At 40.4% G+C, this 24,039-nt stretch overlaps 2 protein-coding genes across 6 annotated transcripts in view; one reads left to right on the top strand and one right to left on the bottom strand.

Annotated features, from left to right (window-relative positions):
- Window positions 1-6,155: 6,155 nt before the first annotated feature.
- ncdn (neurochondrin) overlaps window positions 6,156-24,039 on the bottom strand; it is a 161,349-nt gene continuing 143,465 nt past the window's right edge. The window contains exons 1-7 of one of the 3 annotated variants that reach the window (XM_041212111.1): window positions 20,398-20,457; window positions 19,174-19,313; window positions 14,950-15,957; window positions 13,595-13,836; window positions 12,694-12,918; window positions 8,443-8,585; window positions 6,156-7,853 (exon numbers count right to left, since the gene is read on the bottom strand). In XM_041212111.1, coding sequence (XP_041068045.1) covers window positions 7,417-7,853; window positions 8,443-8,585; window positions 12,694-12,918; window positions 13,595-13,836; window positions 14,950-15,957; window positions 19,174-19,313; window positions 20,398-20,449 — 2,247 coding nt within the window. In that variant the 5' untranslated portion in view covers window positions 20,450-20,457 and the 3' untranslated portion in view covers window positions 6,156-7,416. Of the gene's footprint in view, window positions 7,854-8,442; window positions 8,586-12,693; window positions 12,919-13,594; window positions 13,837-14,949; window positions 15,958-19,173; window positions 19,314-20,380; window positions 20,458-24,039 lie in introns of those variants that run through there. The other 2 variants (XM_041212112.1, XM_041212113.1) reach the window with 2 other exon arrangements.
- The window catches only part of LOC121291076 (dyslexia-associated protein KIAA0319-like protein), a 112,810-nt gene continuing 109,530 nt past the window's right edge, over window positions 20,760-24,039 (top strand). For 2 of the 3 annotated variants that reach the window (XR_005945954.1, XM_041212108.1), the window contains exon 1: window positions 21,466-21,673. The gene's annotated coding sequence lies outside the window, so the exon portion shown is untranslated. Of the gene's footprint in view, window positions 20,954-21,465; window positions 21,674-24,039 lie in introns of those variants that run through there. The other variant, XM_041212109.1, reaches the window with a different exon arrangement.

Below are 24,039 nucleotides of genomic sequence, written 5' to 3'. Positions count from 1 at the left end.
TACAATACTTCATTGAATAGGTCGGTATCTATCTTAGTGTTTATCATTACTTTGAAGTGTCACACGCAGAAAGTGTGGATCAGAGGGCAAAACTTTCTTTTGATATTGAGAAAGATACTGAGACAATAAATGAGAGAGCAAATAAATGAGAGGCAGAGGAAACAATGGCCATACAGAACAGACATAGGAAAGGAAAACCTTATACCAAGAGAAAGAAAGTCAAACACAGGCATAAAGCTGGCTAGAAAAGGGGTACCAAAACCAAGAAAGACAAAGACAAACTGAAAGGCAAATGAATTTGAGAATGGAAAACAAATTAGGAGTTATAGGAAAGGAGATATTTTTTACCATGAGTTATGGCATTGGACTAATTTCTATTAAGAAGCAAACACTGTTAAAATGAATTATACATCACTGCAGGAGCTCCAAAGGGTTCTTAGCCCAACCATCTTCAGTTGTTTCATCAATGACCTTCCTTCCATTATAAGGTCAGAAGTGGGGATGTTCGCTGATGATTGCACAATGTCCAGCATCATTCATGATTCCGCAGATACTGAAGCAGTCCATGTCAAAACGCAGCAAAATCTGGGCAATATCCAGGCTTGGGCTGACAAGTGGCAAGTAACATTCGTGCCACACAAGTGCCAGGCAATGACCTTGTCCAACAAGAGAGAAGCTAACTATCACCCCTTGACGTTCAATGTCATTACCATCACTGAATTCCCCACTATCAACATCCTGGGGGTTACCATTAACCAGAAACTGAACTGGACTAGCCATATAAATAATGGGGCTACAAGAGCAGGTCAGAGGCTAGGAATCCTGCGATGAGTAACTCACCTCCTGACTTCCCAAAGCTTGTCCACCATCTACAAGACACAAGTCAGCAGTGTGATGGAATAATTTCCACTTGCCTGGATGAGTGCAGCTCCAAAAACACTCAAGAAGCTTGACACCACTCAGGGCAATGCAGCCTGCTTGATTGACATCCCTTCCACAAACATTCACTCCCTCCACCACCGACGAACAGTGGCAGCAGCATCTACTATCTACAAGATGCACTGCAGAAATTCACCAAGCCTCTTTAGAAATTACCTTCCAAACCCACAGCCACTATCATCTAGAAGGACAAGGGCAGCAGATACATGGGAACACCACCACCTAGAAGTTCGCTCCAAGCCACTCACCATCATGGCTTGGAAATATATCGCCATTACTCCACTGTCGCTGGGTCAAGATCCTGGAACTCCCTCCCTAACACTATTTTGGGTGCATCTACATCAAATGGGCTGCAGCTGTTCAAGAAGGCAGGTCACCACCATCTTCTCAAGGGCAATTAGGGATGGGCAATAAATGCTGGCTGAGCCAGCGATGGCCACATCCCGTAAAATGAATTTTAGAATTGCACATATTTATTTTAAAAATAAATTACTTTAATTCTGATCAATTGACAGAATAGATTTAAAAATATCTCGCACTGCAGAAAGAGCCAGTCTATTTTGATATGGTGTGCAGGGCATAATAAATACATCAAATGGACATTGGCTTGAGACAAATAAGTCAGTACTTTCCTCATCTTTATTCCTGCTCCCATTCTTTACATTAACAGCAAAAGGCCAGTGGCAATATGTAGCCTTTAAAAGATTAAATAAATGGAAGTGCATTTTCAAAGCCACATTGCACACTTGTTAAGTGTTAAAACAATTATCCACAATCTTACTAATTTATCTGGAACGCTGACATTATAGAAGTTAAATTAGGAAAGAAGTATTTTTGCATTAAAATAAGCCAATTTAGAGGAGCTTAACAAATTCCAGTGTAATTATATGGGCACCAATCATACAAGAACTTCTCAACATCAGCTAATGCATGATATAGCATAACAATAATTTTCTAAATTTAGATCTATTCATCAATATTGCAGATTAGTATATAAATGCTGTGGTGGGGATTGAGGATGGTTTATAAATTTCAAGTGCATGTTTCAGTCATCAAGAACTGCAGTACATAGAAACATAGAAAATAGCAGGAGATCATTCAGCCCTTCGAGCCTGCTCCACCATTCAATATGATCATGGCTGATCCTCTACCTCAATGCCATACTCCCACTCTCACCCCATACCCCTTGATGCCTTTAGAGTCTATAAATCTATTTCCTTTTTAAATATATTCAGTGACTTGGCCCTCACTGCCTTCAGTGGTAGAGAATTCCACAGGTTCACCACCCTGAGTAAAGACATTTCTCCTCATCGGAGTCCTAAATGGCCTATCCTGTATCCTGTGACTATGACCCCTTGTTTTAGAACTCCCCCAAGCCAGAGGAAACATCAACCCTGCATCCATTCTGTCTCACCCTGTCAGAATTTTACGCACTTCAGTGGGATCCCCTCCCATTCTTCTAATCTCCAGTGAATACAGGCCGAGGTTAAATCAATGGAGAAGCAGTGGCAAGCATTTAAGGGGATATTTCAGAGTATTCAGAATACGTACATTCTTACTATTAAGAAAAATTTTAAGGGGAGGACCCACCATCCTTGGTTAACTAAACATGTTAAGGAAAGCATCAAACTTAAGGAAAAAACATACAAACTCTGCAAAGATGAGTGGCATGGATCTAGAATTGATTAGCAGACAGGAAACAGAGTAGGAATATATGGGTCTTTTTCGGAGTGGCAGGCAGTGACTAGTTGGGTACCATAGGGATCAATGCTTGGGCCCCAGCTATTCACAATATATATCAATGATTTGGGTGAGGAAATCAAATATTTCCAAGTTTGCTGATGACAGAAAACTTGATGGGAGTGTCAGCGATGAGAAGGGTGTTAAGAGGCTTTAAGGCAAGTTACAAAGGATCAGAGAGTGGGTAAATACATGGAAGATGCAGTATACCATGGATAAGTGTGAAGTTATCCACTTTGGTAGAAAAGACAGAATGGTAGAGTTTTATTTAAATGGTGATAGATTGAAAAATGTTGATGTACAAAGGGGCCAGAGTGTCCTTGTACAACAATCACTGAAAGCAAGCATGCAGGTGCAGCAAGCAGTTAAGGAGGCAAAAGTAGGCTTTCATTGCGAGAAGATTTGAGTACAGGAGCAAGGACGTCTTACTGCAACTGTACAGGGCCTTGGTGAGACCACACTTGGAGTTGTGCGCAGTTTTGGTCTCCTTACCTAAGAAAGGATATATTTGTCATACAGGGAGTGCAGTGAAAGCTCACCAGGCTGATTCCTGGGAAGGCAGGATTGTCATATGAGGAAAGATTGGGACGACTAGACCAGTATTCATTGGAGTTTAGAAGAATAAGAGGGGATCTCATTGAAACTTATAAAATTCTGACAGGGATGGACAGACTGGATGCAGGAATATTTCCTTTGGCTGTTTGGGGGGGGGGGGGGGGGAAAGAGGGGTATATAGAGCAAGGAGTCACAGTCTCAGGATAAGGGGTAGGCCATTTAGGACCGATATGAGAAGAAACCTTTCATGCAGAGGGTGGTGAACCTGTGGAATTCTCTACCACAGAGGGCTATGGAAGCCAAGTCACTGAATATAATTGAAGAAGGAAATAGATTTCTGGACTCTAAAGGCGTACTCTAAATACTCTAAAGGGGTATGGGGAGAGCGCGGGAGTATGGCGTTGAGATAGAGGATCAGCCATGATCATACTGAGTGGCAGAGCAGGCTCGAAGGGCCGAATGACCTACTCCTGCTCCTATTTTCTATGTTTCAAAATCTATAAAATTGCAGTGGTAGATGAGCTGCAAATGAAAGTGATTTTCTTTTCCCCCTTTTTATTACTGCCACGTTGATTTTTTTTGGTCAGCGTCAGGTTGAGGGTACTATTAAGAACTGAACACCAATTTCAAGCATCCATCACACACTCCTAGGAAATGACAAAATGTTCTGGCTATAGCCAAAAATGACTTCTTCTCTGTCCCAATGCTTCTAATTTTAGAAGAGCACTCTTGATGAGTCAGTGGTATTTCCACTTCTCACACCATCCATTTCAAAGGTCTTAGTGACATCATCAATTTAGACTTGAAGAGTGGCCATTTTGGTGAGATACTAAAAGACCAAAAGCAACAACAGCTTTAGTATAAAGCCTTCACATAAAAAAAATCCCGAGGTGTTTCAAAGGGGTGTCATGAAGTAAAATTGAACACAGCCAGATAAGATGATAGATATTAAGGCAGATGGCCAAACGTTTGGTCAAAGAGATAGGTTTTAGGGATGGTTTTAAAGGAGGAAAAAAAAGGCAAAGAAGTTTAGGGAGGGAACTCAAGAGCTAATGGCTTAGGTAACAAAAGGCATGACCAGTAATGGTGGAGCAATGAAAAATCAGGAAAGCTTAAGAGGCCAGAATTAGATCAATTCATATATCTCAGAGTTGTGGGGCTGGAGGAGATAGGGAGGGGTGGGACAACAGAGGGATTTGAAAAAAAGGGATGAGAATTTTAAAAATAGAGGTGCTGCTCAATGAGAAATAGGAGGGGCCACCAGAGGCAACAACACAGAATGGGAAAAGAAGCGACTGGAAGTGATACTCTGGCAATGATTAGATAGATAAGAATGGAACTAGATGAGAGCATCCCACCCAGCTAGGTGACAGTGGTGAAGGGTTGGAGGAGGATGGTGTAGACAATCCTGTCAAAGGCTGCAGACAGGTCGAGAAGGATGGAGTTAGTTTACATTCATCACAATCACATCGGACATAATTTGTGACTTCAATAAAAACAGTTCCCATACTGTGGCAGGTGCAGGAACTTGATTGGAAGGATTCAAACATGGAGTTCCAGGAAGGATGGGCACAAATTTGGGAGGCGCTGTTCAACGATGTCGGAGAGAAAAAGGAGATTGGATTCGCAAAGATGGTAGGGTAAGAGTTGGTTTCTTAAGGAGAAAGGTGATGACATCAATTTTAAAGGGGAGAGAGGGACAGTACCTGAAGAGTGACGAACATTAACAATGTGAGCTAAATCAGGCATTAGGAAGAGAAGTCGAACAGTCAATAGTGGGAATAGAGTTGAGGGAACAGGAGGTGGGCTGATTGATAAAGTGAGCACAGAGAAGACACAATGAGAAATAGGAGAAAAGCTAGAGAAAGAGGGGAGTTCAGGATTGGGGCATGAGGGAAAAGCAACTGGGGAACTATTGCAGTGTCATTGATTTTGTTAGAAAAGAGCAAAAGGGATAAGCTAAAATTGGGGCAAAAATGTCTCTTGACCAGAATGCCCTGATTTTATCCCCATCATTATTTTCAAACTAAAAATGTGAAAATGGCAAACTTCCCCAAGGGCTTTACCTATTTACATATAGTATTTGAGCGAACTCTGACAAAGGCTAGTGCCCCAAGAACGATTAGCCACCAATTTTTACTCCTTTAATTCCAATTGGAAAACCTTCAGTCACTGACTCCTTTTTATGACAAAAAAAAAGGAACTCAACCTGAGAAAAATTTAGATGTAGCACCATGTAAAATTATTTTTCTCCGTATCTCCATACTACTCCATTAAAAAAAGTCCTTTGTACCTGTTTCCTGTTAACTTAAAGCAGAAATAAAGATTTAGCTCACAGCACTCCTGAAACTAAAAAGAAAATTGGGAGGGGTAAAAACAAAGTGAACAAGCAACCCTTGAGTACATAACTCATAGCTTTGTCACAACTGTATGTGCTGATCTGTAACCAAGAAACTGGCATCTAAATAGTACAGCATTCAGCAAACTGAAGGAAGATTTTTAAAGAAGCTACAGCTTATTCAGTGCTATTGTGAATTGAGATCCTTAAACTTGGACAATTTTTTAAAATTCCCAATTCATTAGTTTTCATTAGTCTCACGATGATGTGGCTTGATTGAAAACCACTTTGGAAAATTGGGAGATCCTGGGCAGTATACTAAAGATGTGGGTGTACAAAACAAGCAATTCATCAAAATTTATATTTTTCCATCTTTCACAAAACTGTGTTGTGTTTAAAGGTTTTTTTAAAAAAACTATAGAACAGCATGCTAAAAAATGATTAGTATCCGCAAGGAAGAATCAATGTTGTTGCAAAAACGCGGCAGGGCTCAATTACAGGCATGTTCTGCCTGTACTTGGAGCTAAAAATGCAGCATGGGTTAATGTTGTTAAGGCACTGGGAGAAAATAATATTAAAATAGTATTGTTACCAGAAGATTTATTCCTCACCCAAAAATAAAACATTCAATTGGCATATTGTAGATTTTATGTTTGTAAATAGTTTAACTTGAGGAAGCACAGAAAAATCATGAAAATAATCTGTAATATGAATGAAGAAAAAAATGTGTTACTCATATGTTCTTTAACAGAGGCAGCGTACAAGTGCTTTTACTCGACTTTACACATAGCACTTTAAAAAAAAATCAGCTTATGTCACACACTTTCTATTTATACGAATTAGTAATCACACTTAGACAATTAGAATAAAAATACTGCGCTTGGGTCTTAAATAAAGAAGGGAAAAAGGACAAACAGACCTATAATTATATGCCATGTCAGCACATCATGGAAACGTTCCAAAGTGTTTAATAGATAATGAATTAAATGGAACACCAGACACGGATTTAAAAGAAATAAGCCACATTGAGGTGCGGTTTGGATGTCAGTGCTATTGAGTCACAGTATCATACTCACAAAAGGAACCCATTCTAACTGGAACAGTTTCACAAGGTGGCAAAACCCATGAATATCTTAACTGAGTTTCATAGCAGTTGACTTGCAAAGATTTGTTGGTGTAATTTGGAAAGCAACGTTTCAAATGTTCAAACCTAATCTTTATTTTGTCATATCTGGACACACTTTTTGGGGGAGGGGAGATAAATACATTAGCTATATATATGTTGTAAAGTTGCAACATTACTTGCTTATACAAAACTACATTTTTTATCATCTCATCAAACTTTGTCCAGCAGCATAATGCTAAGCATAAGCTAATTCGATGCTGAAAAATCAAAGATGATTTTATTTATTTATTTCTGATCGATAATTCTTGCCAACAATTTGTTTTTTTATAGAATAATGCTGATTACAAAACATCTTCTAGAGGTGGGCTGGATTTTAATACTTCTCACAAACAAGGTTTTTGCAACCAAGGGCGAAAGTGAGTGAATGCGAGAGAGAGAAGGCTAACAAGTGATTTCCTGGTTGCAAGAATGCACAGGGATGCAGTTGCTGCATTTTCCAAGTAAATCAAGTTATCAAAATAACTGAGTGGTACAACTTTAATCCACTAATGGTAAATGCTTCAAAATCTAAAATTAAGTAAAATATTAACTGGTTTAAAAATCTCTTCATCATTAAAACTGTTCACCTCCTAGAAGCATTACCAAGCTCCGGGCCTCTTCAGATCATTGTGCTGGTGGCTTTACTTGGCCATTTTGGGTGGATGAGGTTGGCTAGTCACTATTTTTGACAAAGACATTGCTCCAAAGCTGCCATTCCATACAGGTTTGCTTTCTCCTCACCATTATTCAGCAATATAATGTCTTTACATGGTTTGCTGTTCTTTGCCAGTTCAGTTAAAACACATTGGAAGGCAGCAATAAGGTCAAACTCCACAGAAACAGGTGAAGCCTGACTTAGCAAATCAAAAATGTCACTCAACCATTCTGATTCAATTACACTTTGTGGTAGCCATGGCAGTAAGGGTACACAACTACCGAAAGCCTGCATTCCCAGAAACCAAAGCTCTGAGATTTGATCCCAAGCTTCTTGGTATCTCTCGGTCACCAGAATCTGTGTTCGGTCAACAACCTCCTCTAGCTGAGTTGTATGTGCTTTTGACAGAAAGTGAATTGCCCCTCGGAAAAAGCCCCTGGATACTGTGGTTCCTTCTAACACTGAAAAGAAAAAACACTATTACATTCAAAATACAGCCTGAAAGACAAATTCAACTACCTCTTCATTACAAATTCACCTTTAATGCCAAACTGAGATCAACTTTTTGGGCCTCCAAAATTGAGGATATGTATCTGTCTGCCTCAGCGTCCTCTTCTCATTTCCCATCCACAGCTATTTCCTGGCCTTTTCAAGTTTCTCAAATCCAGCCCAGACTTCAAATCCTCCATCCTCATTTGATCTGTCTCCATGAAACCCAAGTCCTTCAATGCTGAGCTTTGTGATACCCACTTTCTTCATCATTCTGCTCCCATCTGTCCCAGTATATCCTTTGCAAAGGCTTTTCCTCCTCCCCTTGCACAATCACCTCTGCTATCCCCAACAATGTATGCAAACTGATATCAACTTGTTTATTGTTTGCTCTGGCATTGCACTATTACAGATACACTATGCTGTAATTGTTCCACAAGTTTCCCTCCACAAAGTACTCAAAACTATATTAATTTTACATTGTATGCAATGTTTGAAGAGTGCTCAATGACGACTGGGGTAGGGGCGTGTGCAGTGGGGGGAGGTGCCCCCATTTTGTACCTGGTGTGCCAGCTAGTATGCGACTCATCATCAGCCCCAAAGTGGTGAAGTTAGCAGCCAGAATCAGGTGACGCTGGCTACAAAGCAACGACTGCAGGGATTCCATTAACAAACTAAGTAAAGATGAAAAACATTCTTCTTGCCTGCAAAAACAGATAAAAAAGGACAATGGTAAGCAAAATTTTTAAAAAAGGCGAGAAAGAAAAAAAACCCTTTAGAATATCCATTCTTCCCTCCACCACACTCCCCAGTTAGGAAATATCAATCAGACCAAAAGCCATTGTGAAACCCTTTCAACAACTTAAACCTGTCCTTTAATTGAGAAAGAAATCAATAAATTATTGCCAGCCTGTAATCAATAGTACATTTGTGAAATGGATGCTGGATGTTAGATATAGAAAACGTGTCTGAACATTTGATGAGTTGGAATATTGAGTAATAAGTTTTAATAGTGAATTTCAAAACCGTCCATATTCAGCTCTTTGATAACTCCGCAGATTAACACAGCGAGTAGCCAAATCATATAGCCTAGGAAGAACTCAGGATTGATCCTTGACCTCAGGCAAGAATCTGCCAGCCTTACTTGGACGAACCTACACATGACTCCAGTCCTATACTAATTGAATCTTATTGCACATAGGGCAAATAGGATGGACAATAGAACTTGGGGGGAAAAATGGGTTCAGCTGTAGTGTCCCACAATTGAATTATCTGCCAGCAGTCACTGTTAAAACTTATGCATGAGCAATGATAATTTGAAACAGTACTACATCCCAGCAAAAAGTCATGCCTTCTGGAGAAGTGGAAAGGATATATTGGTGGGAATTATTTAAGAATGGTAACAGTGAAACAGACCGCACCAGCCCTGGGGTACTCATTTACAAACCCTCTATCGATAACCAGTATCACAGGCAGAGCATTAATGGTTAAGGTAATTAAAACAAAATGATGTCACTATACTAACAAGTCTGTCTCTTGCATTGTCTCAGCATTAACTCAAAGAGGTTGATTTTCCTGGCTTTTTTCTGCCCTGACACTGCATACCCAAAGAATGCCGTGCCTGCCCAGCCCTAGGAGCACTGCTGTTGCCCATCCTGGAACCTGGTCCAGAGTCTGGATCTTTTGCCAGATAAAATGGGAAAAATGTAAACGTAGCTGTAGCAAATGTGGAGCTCAACAAACACAAGTTGATCAGCTCTAGCACTAAACTGAAAAACAACCAATTTGCCGCAGCTTATGTTTTATATATACCTCTACCACCCACTGGGTGAAAAATATTTTTCTCCTTCCCCCCCTCTAATCCTTCTACCAATCACTTCAAATCTATGCCCCCTAGTCATTGACCTCTCTGCTAAGGGAAATAGATCCTTCCCAATCACTCTATCCAGGCCCCTCACAACCTTGTGCACCTTAGTCAAATCTCTCCTCATATTCCTCTGTCCCAAGGAGAACAACCCCAGCCTATCCAATCTTTTCTTATAGCTGCAATTTTCCAGTCCTGTAACATTCTTGTAAACCTCCTTTGTACCCTCTCTAATGCAACTACATCCTTTTTGTACTGAGGTGACCAGAACTGCATGCAATACTCAAGCTGTGGCCTAACTGATGTTTTATATAGCTCCAGCAAACCTCCCAGCTCTTATATTCGATGCCTCGGCTAATAAAGGAAAGTATTCCATATGCTTTCTTAACTACCTTAGCCCTGCCACCTTCAGGGATCTGTGGACGTGCACTCCAAAGTCCCTCACTTCCTCTACACCTCTCAGTATCCTCTCATTTACCATGTATTCCTTTGCCTAATTTGACCTTCCCATATGCATCATCTCACACTTCTCCAGGTCGAATTCCATTTGTTACTTTACTGCCCACAAGACCAGTCCATTGATATCTTCCTGCAATCTACAGCTACCATCTCACTATCAAGCACTGGCCAATTTGTGTGTCATCTGTAAATGTCTTGATCATGTCCCCTACAATTAAGTCCAAATCATTAATATATACCACAAAAAACAGCGGACCTAGTACTTAGCCCACTGGAAACAACCTTCCAGTTGCAAAAATACCTGTCAACCATTACTGTTTCCTGCCACTGACACAATTCTGTATCCAGCTTTTTACATTCCCCTGGATCCCATGGGTTTTTAATTTTTTCACCCATCTGCCATGTCTTGCTAAAATCCATCAAGACCATATCAACTGCACTACCCTCATCAATCCTCCTCACCTCCTCAAAAAATTTAATCAAGTCAGTCAGACATGATCCTCTCTTAACAATTCTATGCTGTCTTCAAATACTCTGTGCTTTTCTAAGTGACAGTTTATCCAATCTCTCAGAATTGATTCCAATAATTTGATCACTAGAGGTTAGATAGACTGTCCTGTACTTATTCGATCTGTCCCTCAATCTGTTTTTAAACAAAGATACAACATTAGCAGTCCCCCAATCCTCTGGCACCACACCAACATCCAGTGATGATTGGAAAATGATGGTCAGACACCTATTTCCTCCCTGGCTTCTTTTAACAGCCTGGATACATTTCATCTGGTCCTGGTGGTTAATCCACTTTCAAGGATGTTAATCCCCTTAATACTTCCCCTCTCCCTATGTTTAGCACAATCAATATCTCACATTCCTCCTCTTCAACTATAACGTCTGCATCATTCCTTCTTTTGTGAAGACAGGCACAAAGTATTCATTAAGAACCATACCCACATCTTCTGCTTCTACACACCGCTCATCTTTTTGGTCTTTTATGCGCCCTATTCTTTCCTTAGTTATCCTCTTGCTCTTAATGTATTGATAAAACATCTTTGGGTTCTCCTTGGTTTTACTTGCCAATATTCTTTTATGCCTTTGCTTTGTTTTCCTAATTTCTTTTTAGATTTCATCCTTGCACTTTCTATACTTCTCTCAGCTTTCTGTAATATTGCGTTCTTGGTGTCTGATAAGGTTTCTTTTTTGCCTTATCCTACACTGCATGCTCCTTGACATCCAAGGGGCTCCAGAATTGGCCATCCCACCCTTTTTCTTTGTGGGAACATGTTTATCCGAACCCCTTGAATCTCCCCTTTGAATGTCTCCCATTGTTCTAACACTGATTTTTTTTTTTACCCAGAGGACTGCAGGGATCTGGAACTCAATGCCTGAAAGGGTAGTAGAGGCAGAAACCCTCAGCTTATTTAAAAGGTGTCTGGATATGCACCTCAAATGCCATAACCTGCAGGGCTATGGACCAAATGCTGGAAAATGAGATTAGGCTCAATGGCTCGTTTTCACCAGCGCAGACACAATGGGCCAAGTGACCTCTCTGTGCTGTAAACTTATTATTTACCTTCAAGTAGCTGTTTCCAGTCCACTTTTGTTAAATCACTCCTCAGTTTAGTAAAATTGGCCTTATCCCAGTTTAGAATTTTAACTGCTGTTCTATCTTTGTCCTTTTCCATAACTGAATTATGATCACTAGCACAAAAATGCTCTCTCACTGCCACTCCTTCCACCGCCCAGCTTCATTTCCTAAAACAAGGCCCAGAACTGCGCCCTCTCTTGTTGGACTTGCTACATATTGGCCAAAAAATTCTCCTGTATGCACCTCAAGAATTCTGTTCCCTCCCAATGCTTTCACACTAAAATTATCCCAGGATTGGGGTAGTTAAAATCTCCTATTATTGCCCTATTGTTTTTGCATCTCTCAGAGATTTGCCTACCTATTTACTCTTCCATCTCCCTCTATTTGGGGATCTATAGTACACTCCCAGTATTATGACAGCCCCTGTTTTGTTCCTTAGCCCAACCATATGGCCTCATTTGATGATCCTTCTAACATATACTCCCTCCTCAGAGCTTTAATTGTTTATTTGACCAAAATTGCCCCCGCCTTTTTTATTCTCCTCTCCATCTCACCTGAAAACCTTGTAACCAGGAATGCTGAGATCCCATTCTTTTCCCTCTTTATATGCCTGCGTAATAACTCTGATATCACACTGCCAAGTTCCTGTGTCCTCAGCTCATATGCTTTATTTGCTATATCCCTTGCTTTGAAGTATATAGCTTTGAGCACTGCCAAACTTGTTTTTGTTTTCTAACCTTTGTTTGCTCTCCAGACTCATTCACTCATCTTCTGCCTTCTGTTTCTATTTCTGATTTTGTCCCAGTTGAATTCACCCTCAGGTCTCCAGCCCTCTGCCAAACTAGCTTAAACAACTATATATTAAATATTGTGAACCTCCTGACCAGGGTGGGGTACTTAATACCTGATCAGTGCAGGCTCTGTTACCACAAGGTTTAGAAAAATTCCACAAGCCGTTCGAAGACTCATCTCTGCATCATCTGGCAAAATCAGTGCATTTTGGGAAGAACTGAAGACTTCCCACTGTTGTGTGAAATAACGAAGCAGCAAAACATGAAACCCGTGTGAAATTAAGATCCTCCGAGGGATGTCCTCAGCTGAAAGATGGCAAAACCCAGGTAACAGAAACCTATAAGTAGAGACATACCATTAGCAAAACATTGCATGTGTGCTCAAATGGTAAGACACAGCCTGTTACCTATGATCCTCAACACAATTTTAGCCACAGCTATCTTAAAAGTTAAAGTATAAGTTAATGATCTCCAGTGGTTAAAGAGTGCAGCTGTACTACGCCGTTTCATCATTCAGTTTCAATGCTGGTTAATCCGTCAGCTATAACATCTGACATGAACATAAGAAACAAACATTCATAATGCCGAAAAGCCAAAAAGGAGGTAATTTCTCAGCTTGGACTCCAAATTTAGCAACAGATATAACGACTATAACATTTTTCGCAACAAATCAAATCGCACATTCAAAAATCCAGCTCCTGAGCACAGAAAGTTTGAAGAGATGAATTGTGGAATGGAAACACACTTGGGAGGTGTGTTCACTGATTCAGCAAGTGGTAATTTAAACAGTTTTGTCCGTGACAAATGAGGTTGGTTTAGCAACTTGTAACTGATTATCCTTTGTGGCAAAGAATTACATATTTTTTCCAAGTAATTTGAGAATTTGTTTGACCACTGGGAAATAAGGATGAAGCACCGACCTAAACCAAGCGCAGGTCCATCTGGCTGAAAAGTTAATATAAAAAATGTACAAACTTAGTGATCATTAAATGGGCTGCATGTTTTTATTCTTACCTCAAGGCATCTTTCGACCAGATTGTTGCCTCAGAGCTGTCAGCCAGTGATAGTCCTTTCACTTGATTGTCTAGGTCATCAGATTTTATTGGACATTCAAACAGCACCTGAGCATAACGAATCAGAAAAGGCAGTACATCGCAGATTTCCTGTCTGAGCGCATAAGTCTCTTCAGCCATCCATGCACCCAGGATTCGGACTGAGGCAAATAGGAATGGGCTCCACAGCTGTTCCTCTGTAACCTACAGCATAGGAAGAAGTAAACAGATGTGAGATGAAGCAGCTAAATTTGCTTTTTAAAATATGATGTGAAAGAATTTCACATCAACAAGATCAGTGGGGACACTTAAATGTGTACTGCAAGAGATTGTGAAACAAAGCATCTACACCATAAGATTGCAAAAAGCAAGGGTGGTCTACACCTCTCGAGCTGAATTGTTGATGGTGCTTGGTGTTTCTCAGTACAAGAACAGGCTTACACAAGATGAAACACCACTGATTTTGGAATCCTACTTGAAGTTGGAAAACAGGTCTTAAATACAGATATTTACAACATTTGTAAACTTAAACCACTGGCTGTCTGCAACCTCCATACTCATCTGATGGAAATTCAGTTTCTTCACTGGTATTTTCTGTCTACCATTCTTGGTTACGGTCTTTGGATCAATTCAAACATTTATCTGAAATTATGGACAATTGGAGTGTCCAAGTGTACAGCACACTGTTCCAACTGAATGTGTGGCTTGATCATTTCTGGACTCTCACAAGCAGTTACCAAATACAATAACGCAGCTGGGAAGCAACTCTTTCATCTCACCCCAATCTGGCTGAGATCAAGAATTTACTATCTGTTGTGCAAAAACAACTGTAATGCGTGACAGCCTGATAGTATATTATTTCTTTGCACTTCAAATAACAGAAGTTAGGAATTTCCAGTATACAAAATATACCTTCAGAAGTGAGAAATACACTCTTTCAAGTCCACATCCACTAGTGACCTGAACACAAAATATCAAATATACAGCAAATGCATTAACTGCACTGTTGTGATGAACTGGTTAGGGGCCTGCAGTACACTAATCAAATATACAAGACACACCTGAAACATACATTATTTTTACATAAATATATGATTACATTCACCCCAACCCACCATCCCCAAGCTTCCCATTGTGAATCATATTAAATGAGCTGGAGCAAAGGCAAAAACCATAATGCAACCTGCAGTTTTACACTGAGGATTCAAAACCATAGCAAAATAATGTGTACTTTGACGCAAAAAAGTGTGGTTATAAGGATATACAATACAAAATGCAGCAAATTATTCTAATGATAATCATATTTCCACACTTCACCTGCTTAAAATAGCCAATGACTGCTCCAAACGCCTCCACCATTATCCGTACTAATTGGCTACTTTCAGCTTCTGTTAAACAGACTTTATCCCCAAGCACACAAACCATCATCCCAAATTCGATTATACTGTAACATGCTGTGATGACATCTGGTTTAGAGTTAGTCGCATCCAGGCCTGGGTCCTCCAAACAAATCCGAACTTCCACACAGGCCAGATTCACCATCAATGCCAGGAATTTACTTCTTGTTTCAGTATTCTCTGCCAGGATCCAGTCTGAGCCATAAACAGTCAATAACAGACCAGCAAGTTTCAGTGCTGGGTCCCGTTGCGAGATACTCAGCTTACTGCTGAGTATGCTGAAGAGACCAGTATGAAAGTTCTTCAAGCACCCAGTAAGAGATGGGTCCTCAGTTAGGATAGGTACAGCAGGTACAAAATGCTGCAATATGCTACACAGCTTAAATTTCTGGTTATCTTCTTCTGTAGCAAATTGCTCACTAAGCTTGATCAGTACCTTCAGGAGGTCGAGCTTACAAGTCTTCCAACATTTGTTTTCCATTGTGCTCAGGAGACTGACAAGAAGACACAATGCCTGCTCATGGCCATGATTTTGGTTGAGATAAGCCTGACATAATGCAGACACTGTTCCTTGAGTTACGAGATGTGCCTGACCCTGAGGATGGGCAGAAATCGCATGGAGACATTGGTAACAGTCATCGATCATTGATGTGAAGGTCGCAATTTCTGCTCCAGAGTCTATTTCTGAACTAATAACTTCATTGAAAATGGGTATTTTGTTGAGGATTTGCGGGTGAGTGACCATTTCTGGGTTTGTGGAAAAACATGCAAGCAGAGTCATGCCAAGAGCTCGGAAAATTTGACTGGGACAGCCATGTGGTGACTCCTTGGTAATAAGAAGTCGGTTTGGGAAAGAGAATCCAATTGCATCAAATATCCGTCGACGGGTTTCAGCATCGATTTCACCAGCCTTCACCACCTTGGTCACCTAAAATAAACACATTTTATTCAACGTATCATCAAACATTTTGAATGTTGCTGTACAAAACTGTCAGGAAATGGCTTTCAATTGTCTGATTAGTTCAACGGTAGTGATTTTTATTTCCAATTTTTTTTTCAAATGGAATGCAAATCATAAGGTTATTTCTTTATTCTGTCATGCGATGTGAGCGTTGCTGGTAAGGCCAACATTTGTTACCCATCCCTAATTGCCCTTGAATGGAGTAGCTTGCTGGGCCATTTCAGAGGGCAGTTAAGAATTAATCATATTGCTGAGAGTCTGGAGTCACATGTGGGCCAGGCTGGATAAGGATGGCAAATTTCCTTCCCAAAGGGCACCAGGGAATCAGATGGGTTTTTACAACAATCGATGATAGCTGTAGTGGTCGCCATCGTTGAGACTAGCTTTATATTGCAGATTTATTAATTGAATTTATGCCATGATGGGATTTGAACCCACTTCCCCAGAACATTAGCCTGAACCTTAAGATTACTAGCCTAGTGATATTATCACTACACTACCATCTCCTCATATGAAATAGGAGCAGGGGTAGGCCAATCAGCCCATCAGACCTGCTCTGACATTTGATAAGATCATGGCTAATCCAATTGTGGCTTTAACTCCACTTTCCTGCCTGTCCCCAATAATCCTTGACTCCTATGTCAATCAAAAATCCATCTAACTTGGCCTTGAATATATTCAATAACCTAGCCTCCACTGCTTGCTTGGGAAGTTAATTCCAAAGACTAGTGACCCTCAGAGAAGAAATTCCTCTGCATCTCCATCTTAAGTAGGGGACCCCTTATTTTTAAAACTGTGCCCCCTAGTTCAACTCTCCCATGAGAGGAAACATCTTCCCAGCATCTACTCTGTCAAGGCCTCTCTGAATATGTTTCAATAAGATCCCACCTCTCATTCTTCTTAGCTTCAATGAATATCGGCCCAACCTGCTCAACCTTTTCCCATAAGCCAACCACTTCATCCTAGGAATCAGCCTAGTGAACATTCTTTGAACTGCTTCCAATGCAAATATATCCCTCTGTAAGTAAGGAGAGCAAAATAGTACTTTAGGTGCAGTCTCACCAATGCCCTGTACAGTTGTAACAAAACTTTCCTACGTTGATATTCCATCCCCCTTGCAATAAAGGCCAACATTCCATTTGCCTTCCTAATTACTTGCCACAGCTTCATGCTAACTTTTTATGAACCATGTACATGAGATCCCTCTGATGCCACATCCTGCAGTCTCTCTCTATTTAAATAACATTCTGCCTTTCTATTCTTCTTGCCAAAGTGGACAACCTCACATTTTCACACAATTTACTCTATCTGCCTTTTTTTGCCCACTCACTTTACCTATGTCCTTTTGCAGGCTCTTTGCATTCTCCTTACAATTTGCTTTCCTACCTGCCTTGTATCATTAGCAAATCTGGCCATAATACCGTATGTCCCTTCATCCATATCATTAATATAGATTGTAAATAATTGCGGTCCCAGCACAAATTGTCAGATTTGAATTTGCCTTCTCTGAATTATTAGCACAGGCTTCTGAATTAAGAGTCCAGCAACATAACCACTATACATATCATATCCCTATGGAACCTGGTTTCATAATTTAACCTTTTAAGCCCCTGTATTACTCCAATGAACCTGCACTGACCTCCTTCCAAGGCCAACATACCCTTCCTGAGGCGCAGTGTCCAAAATTGTATGCAGCACTCCTGATGGGATCTGACCAACCCTCCTTCCACTTTGTATTTTGGCTTTCTTAAAATAAAGGACCAACATTCCATTAACTTGTTAAAATTATTTCCATACCTGTGTATTAACTTTTAGTGATTTATGTACTCATGTAACCAAATCCCTTTGATCTTCCATAGTTCCTGGTTTCTCGTCAATAAGACAATATTCAGATTTGTCTTTGTTGGATTCAAAGTGGATGTCCTCACATTTCCACACACTGAACTCCATCTGCTACAGTTTGCCAATCAATTAATCTGTTTAAGCCCCTTTGCAGCTTTTTGCTCCCATGCACACAATTTACTGTGCCTTCTAATATAGTGCCATCTGCAAACTTGGACTCTCTATTCCTTCACCCACATAGCAGAATTTTATAGTAAAAAATTGGAGACCCCAATTAGAGTTCATTCTCAATATCCATATACTCTCTGTCCCCTACCATCCAACCAATTGGCAATCCATGTCATATAGTTATCTCTAATTCTGTTTGCTTTTCCTTTTGCCAATAATCTCTTGTGGGTTAGGTGCTATATAAATGCAAGTCTCTTACTGGTTATACAAATTCACCCACTTCAAACTCAAATTAAAAATTACTTTTATTCACTTATGCATGCTCATCAATGTTGTCAATAGAGAACACAATATTTTTTTTCCCCACAACCATCTACTTACCTCAAACCTCAGAGGGTGCACTCTACATTATGACATTTTCCCCCTCACACAGCTACTTACGTGGTTTTACTAAACAAATCTGCTAGAAAAATACAAGCCCTTGTTTTTATTGAAGGACTTCTTCACATCAGGAGAAATGGAAATCTAGAATGCTCTCCTCAAAAAGCTGTTGAGGCCAAGTCAATTGAAAATTTCAAAACTGAGGTTAAGAGATTTTTGATAGACAAGGGTATTAAGGATTATAGAACCAAGGCAGATAGAGTTAAGATACAGATCAAGCATGATCTAAACAAGCAACAGAGTGAGCTTAATGGCTGAATGTCTTGCTCCTTTTTCTATGTTCCTACTTTGTACTGGTGATCAATACCAAGCTACAAAACACTGATTATATATGTATATCTACTAAAGACGAAGGCTTTTTGCTTTGATCATGATAGCTGAAAGTTGACACTATAGTGTACCAAACCCACTGCAGCAGTCAGCAATGTTCACTTAGACTGGACGTTTGTTTATTTTTAAAAAGCCACATTCCAATTTTAGGTATTCTTCCCTCAGCCAAGGTCATTTGCACTAAGTGTTTTTCAAATAGTTTGCAAATAAAGGGAATTCACTACTTAATGGAGTGTCAATTCACAGCAGGCAACATAAATGCTGCAACTGAATAAGTTGAAATATAAAGTTATTTCAATACACTGGGAAACTTGGGTGTAAAATTCTTATCTGACTTTTAGAGTTAGTTTGGACGGAAAAAAAGTATATCTGCATTAGGCTGGAGAGCTAAAACATTCTTACCAGTAAAAGAGCTGCAAACTGCTCGCTATCATTTTTTGCATCTTGTAGAACCTGAAGACATCGTTCGAGTGCCTTGCTCCTTGTCCCATCTTCAGTCACACATGGATTTTCTGAATTTGATGCCATCAGAGAAATCCTAACTGCAACAAAATATTTAACAAACTCTGAGCAGTGATTTCAATAAAACAGGGAGTTTCTGCAGAAAATCCAGACTTTGAATGAAAATAGATTTTCACAGCTTGACAAAAGCACTTAAGTACTTGGGTAAGCACCAGGATGACAAAATTTCACCCAATACCAATCTTTTAGTAAAAGCAAAATACTGTGAATGCTTTAGTATCTGGGTAAGACAATAATTGATACGTTTTCATTCAAAACACAGATTGTCCTTTCTTCCGCCCAGGAAATATGTAGTAACCTTCAGGAGATGAGACAGTGATTTATAAACATCTCAATTCATATGTAGGTACTTGAATATTACTCTATTCTTTTGTTAGCAGTTACAAAGCTAGTTAATTGAATGGAGAAGCAATCTTCAGAAATAAATTGATTAAAGGGGAACAAAGTTTTAACGGGACCACAAAATGTTCTACTACAAATGCAAAAACATTTTTGAAAGGTATCAAAAACTAATGCAAACTAAAACAAGGGAGGAGGAGAGGATTGGGGCGGGCGGGGGGAGAGACGGGAGAGGGGAGAGAAGGGGGAGGAGAGAGAGGGACGAGAGATGTTTAAATAAAATAACTTGCTTTTTTATACACTGCCTTAAAGTACTTCAAATACCATTGATTATTTTGATAGGCAACGCTACTTGCTATACAGGAGCATGCAGTAGCAGTAATCTTGTACACAGCAAGATTAACAGCACCGAAATGAAGGGGTGGTTAATTTGACTATAATGTTGTCGGGAGGGAGAGTTCGATGGGGCTTAAATAGTGACAGAGAATATTTAGTTTCCGCCTGGACTACCGAAAATGGTCAAGCGAGGCTTTAGTTTAATGCCGCTTCATAAAGACCTCGAACAAAGCAGCACCAGAATCGCACTAGTGTCGGCTAAAGCCTCACACCGGCGTATCTGAAGCAAAAGCCAACACGTAAGTCAAAGCGACACATTTAATCGGAGGTCTCGGAGTAACTGTGTTTTGGAAGTTGTCCCTGTTGATGAACCGCTTGGACATCGGCAACAAAATTAAAAAGACAAACGAACCAGAAGCACCGACTCACCTCGCACCTCACCAACATCCGGTAAACAATGAACTTTCACCCCGACTAGCATTAGCCAATCACCACCTTCTGCATGCCTGCGGCACCGCGGACCAATAGGAAGACTGCTCATCACCTTCCCCCCCCCCAGCCCCGACCCCGACCCCGACCAACCCCAAGCAACTGTCGCTAAGCGCCGGGCGGACCAATAGGAAGTGGGGTCCCCGCAGGGAGGTCACTTGGGCCACCCAGCACAGCCTGAGGGTTTGCCCTACTCATCCTGACATTGCCATCGGAGTTCCCAACTCTAACACACTGCGGCGCTGGAGGCGAATGGACCTTAATTGCCACCCTGTCTGAAAGTGGATCTTTAAAATTATTATTCCTGAACATTTAAATTTGTCCCGCCTGATGTATTCCATACGGTTTGTTTTGAATTTGCTGTCATAATTATCCACACTCTGGGGGTTCGGAACCAATGCACTTGGTTCGTGTTTCCGCCGGACTGTTCCCCCGGACACATTTTTTCGCCTTCACATGAGCGCGAAGAAGGATTTGACTCCGAGTTAATTTGTTGGTGGGTGATTTCTGACCGGTTGTTAGCGGCGGGATTGTCTGGTTGGTGATCGATGGGCGGGACCTATCTATTTATTATGAATTATAATTTGTGCCGGGCCGGGGTGGGAGGAGGAGGAGGGTGAATAAGCGGAAGTGACGGAAGGTGTGTTTGAGATCCTGGCGTGGAGGAGTTGCCGTCACTGGGAATCGTGAAACAGAGGGAGGGAGATAGATAGAGGAAGAAATAATATAGAGAGAGAGAGCGACAGCTAGGGGTTAGAGAGAAATAGAGAGGGATAGCGATAGAGGAAGGAATAGACAATGGAATAGAGAAAGGAATAATAGAGAGAGGGCATAGGGGAGAGAGAGCGAAACCTGGAACGGAGACACCGAGGGGGATAGGGGAAGGTAGGGGGGCGGGAGTCGGGGGTAGGGGGGCGGGGGGCATTCGGGCATGATTAAGAGACATTGGAGCGGGAGGGACGAAAGAAACAACTCGGAGGCAGAGGAGTGGGGGGTGGGGGGGGGGGGAACAGGGTGTGAGAGAGATCGGGATAGAAAGAGACCGTGAGAGCCGGTGAGTGCAGGATAGGGGTCTGGACCTTGACCAGGAGCAGAAACATCACCCGGCGCAGTAAACGGTGGTAACGTGTGGCAGAGTGCAGGCTTGACAGCCGGATATTGTTCCGGCGAGGCTGATCCTGATTCCGATCAGGCGTTTGTGGAGCCCGAGCGGCAGGTGACCGATGCGTTTTATTTTTCCCTTAATTCATTGCCCAGATGTGTTTTTCATACACATTTTAGCAGCAGCAGGGAGACGGTGCACACTTTACAGGCGTGTTTATTAACCCTCCCTTCCTCAGTCCGGATTTACCATATGGTCGATGAATTTTCCGCCGATTCCAACTGGAAGTCGGTAGCGGCCGAATAGCAGCACTTGGAGTTGGGAACTCTCCTGCTCTGATCATTTACCTGACATTATACGAGTGTTATAATGGATTCAGTTGATTGTAGGTTTAAGTCTTAAACAGTGATGAGCAATAAGTGTTCAGATAGTTGTTTGCTAGGTATGATAGGATCTGTGTGATTAGTAGGATGACGAAATATCTTTTAAAATATTTGCAATAGTAAATGGTTTTTATGTTCGAGCAAAGAAAATAAACTTTTTAAAGTACTTTTCATAGCCACATGATACCCAAACGTGCTCTATAATCAAATAGTTGCTTTAACGCAGCAGCTAATTTGCATATAAACGTTGGCTCAGGGGTAAATGTTGGTCAGCACGCTGAGAACTGCCTTCCTACTTTTTGAGTGGCTTTGGACGTTAAACAGACTAATCTTGGTGTAGGGTCTTGCCAGATAGATGGCATTTCCATCGATGCAGCGCCGCTTCAGTCCTGTGCTACAGGATCATGTTAAATGAGTTAGTAATATTCTGGAGTGGGACATGAATTTACAGCATCCTCACCGAGTTGAGAGTGGGACGACTGAGGCAAGCTGACATGAGAGAATTAATTGATTCCTTTAGCATTCCAGCATGTATATGTGACAGTTTAACTTTTTTTGATTAAATTTGACTGGCTACATTGTAATTACTGCATAAAATTATGTAAAATTATTTCCATTTGAATTTAACAGCTGAAGGCTAAAATTGGATTGTAACAGAAGCTTAGCTGATCACTTTAGATTGTTTAGAATGAGAAATAATTAGTGTTTATAGTTTTGATAAATGGATGGAAAATCTAAAGGAGCATTTTTTGATGTAGATGTGTCATAGACTCTGATGTTTCACCAATTAATGGATATAAAATGAACTACCCCCATAGAGTTTATTGAGTAACTAACAATTCTGTGTAGTTCCCTTTAGCTGATTCTGTTCGGTAGACCATTTTGCAAATGATTATACACTGCAGGTAAGGAGTACTTCTGTAATAATAGTTAACTTTTGAAAAATGCTTTGACCACGCACAGCATTTTGCAAAGGCTACTAAAGGTACATATTAGAACTATTTAAACTTAATTATTGATGACATTATTAGATGTTACCTTTTTTGAAAAGCAAGCCAGTAATGTGAATAGTTTTCAATGGCGTGATTCGATGCTGCGCAGAAAGTCTTTAGCTTGGTACAATGTGCATATTTGGCAAATATGTAGTAAATATATATAAGCATTATATTTGTCTTGTATAATTAGAACATTAATTTGTATGCCGCAATACTTAGTTATTGTTGTTTTGACCTATGATTCCCTGTAAATTGCATTGGAATGTTCATTATGTAAATTGTATATAGGTGCAAGTTGCTGCATTATCAGAATGTTCAACCCTCGAATCTTCAGAAATTTGGAGCTCAGAGCTTTTTGCGTCATTTTTGTTTTTCTTCAGACTTTCACTCCTCCTTACACTAGGGCTGCATATCATCTCTAGTGTGAGGCAACATGAAGGAGTATATTCTTAAGTATTAAAAATTGAAATTTACAACATATTGTGGATCATCTGCAGTGCTAATCTCTTTCTAGCTTGCTATAGGGCTATATCTCAGTTCTTTTCTAGCTAATTACAATTGAAATGTAGAAAAGGCTTAAGCTTAACTATTTAATTCATCTTGTTAAGTAGTCAATTAATGAGGACTTGGAGAAAATCTTAAGTGTTGTGAAGCTGTAAGATACCCAAAAGGCAGCATACTTGTGTAGCACAGCTCATTTATGCTTAAATCCTATAAAAATGAACTCTTTTTACCATGTCAAATCCTCAGTGAGGTATATGAAACATTAGGTGATTCCTATGAATTTCCACTTTTTGGTAGAAAAACATAAGGCAAATTAAATATCTACTAACAGCGTGCTCCAGCAAAATTAGGAGTAAATGGAGAATGATATGTACAAGGCCTGAACTTATGCCTTTGACTGGAAACTTCTGGTGTGAAGGAGTGACAGGGAGTGTTCCCTGAGCATTGATTCCATAAAACATGCATTGAAAGAATGGGCTAAGCAGGAGTAAAGTTGTATAAATACTTACTGAGGATATAATTTCAAGTTTTCCTGTTTCTCGCCCCAGTATCCAATGTTTATTGTGGTAATTCCACTAACAGTAGGCGGTTCAATTAC

This window comes from Carcharodon carcharias, chromosome 19 (genome assembly GCF_017639515.1).
Source record: "Carcharodon carcharias isolate sCarCar2 chromosome 19, sCarCar2.pri, whole genome shotgun sequence".
In the NCBI taxonomy this organism is placed as follows: Eukaryota; Metazoa; Chordata; class Chondrichthyes; order Lamniformes; family Lamnidae; genus Carcharodon; species Carcharodon carcharias.
The sequence above is the reverse complement of the archived record's forward strand: the minus strand, read 5'-3'. Positions and strand labels throughout refer to the sequence as shown.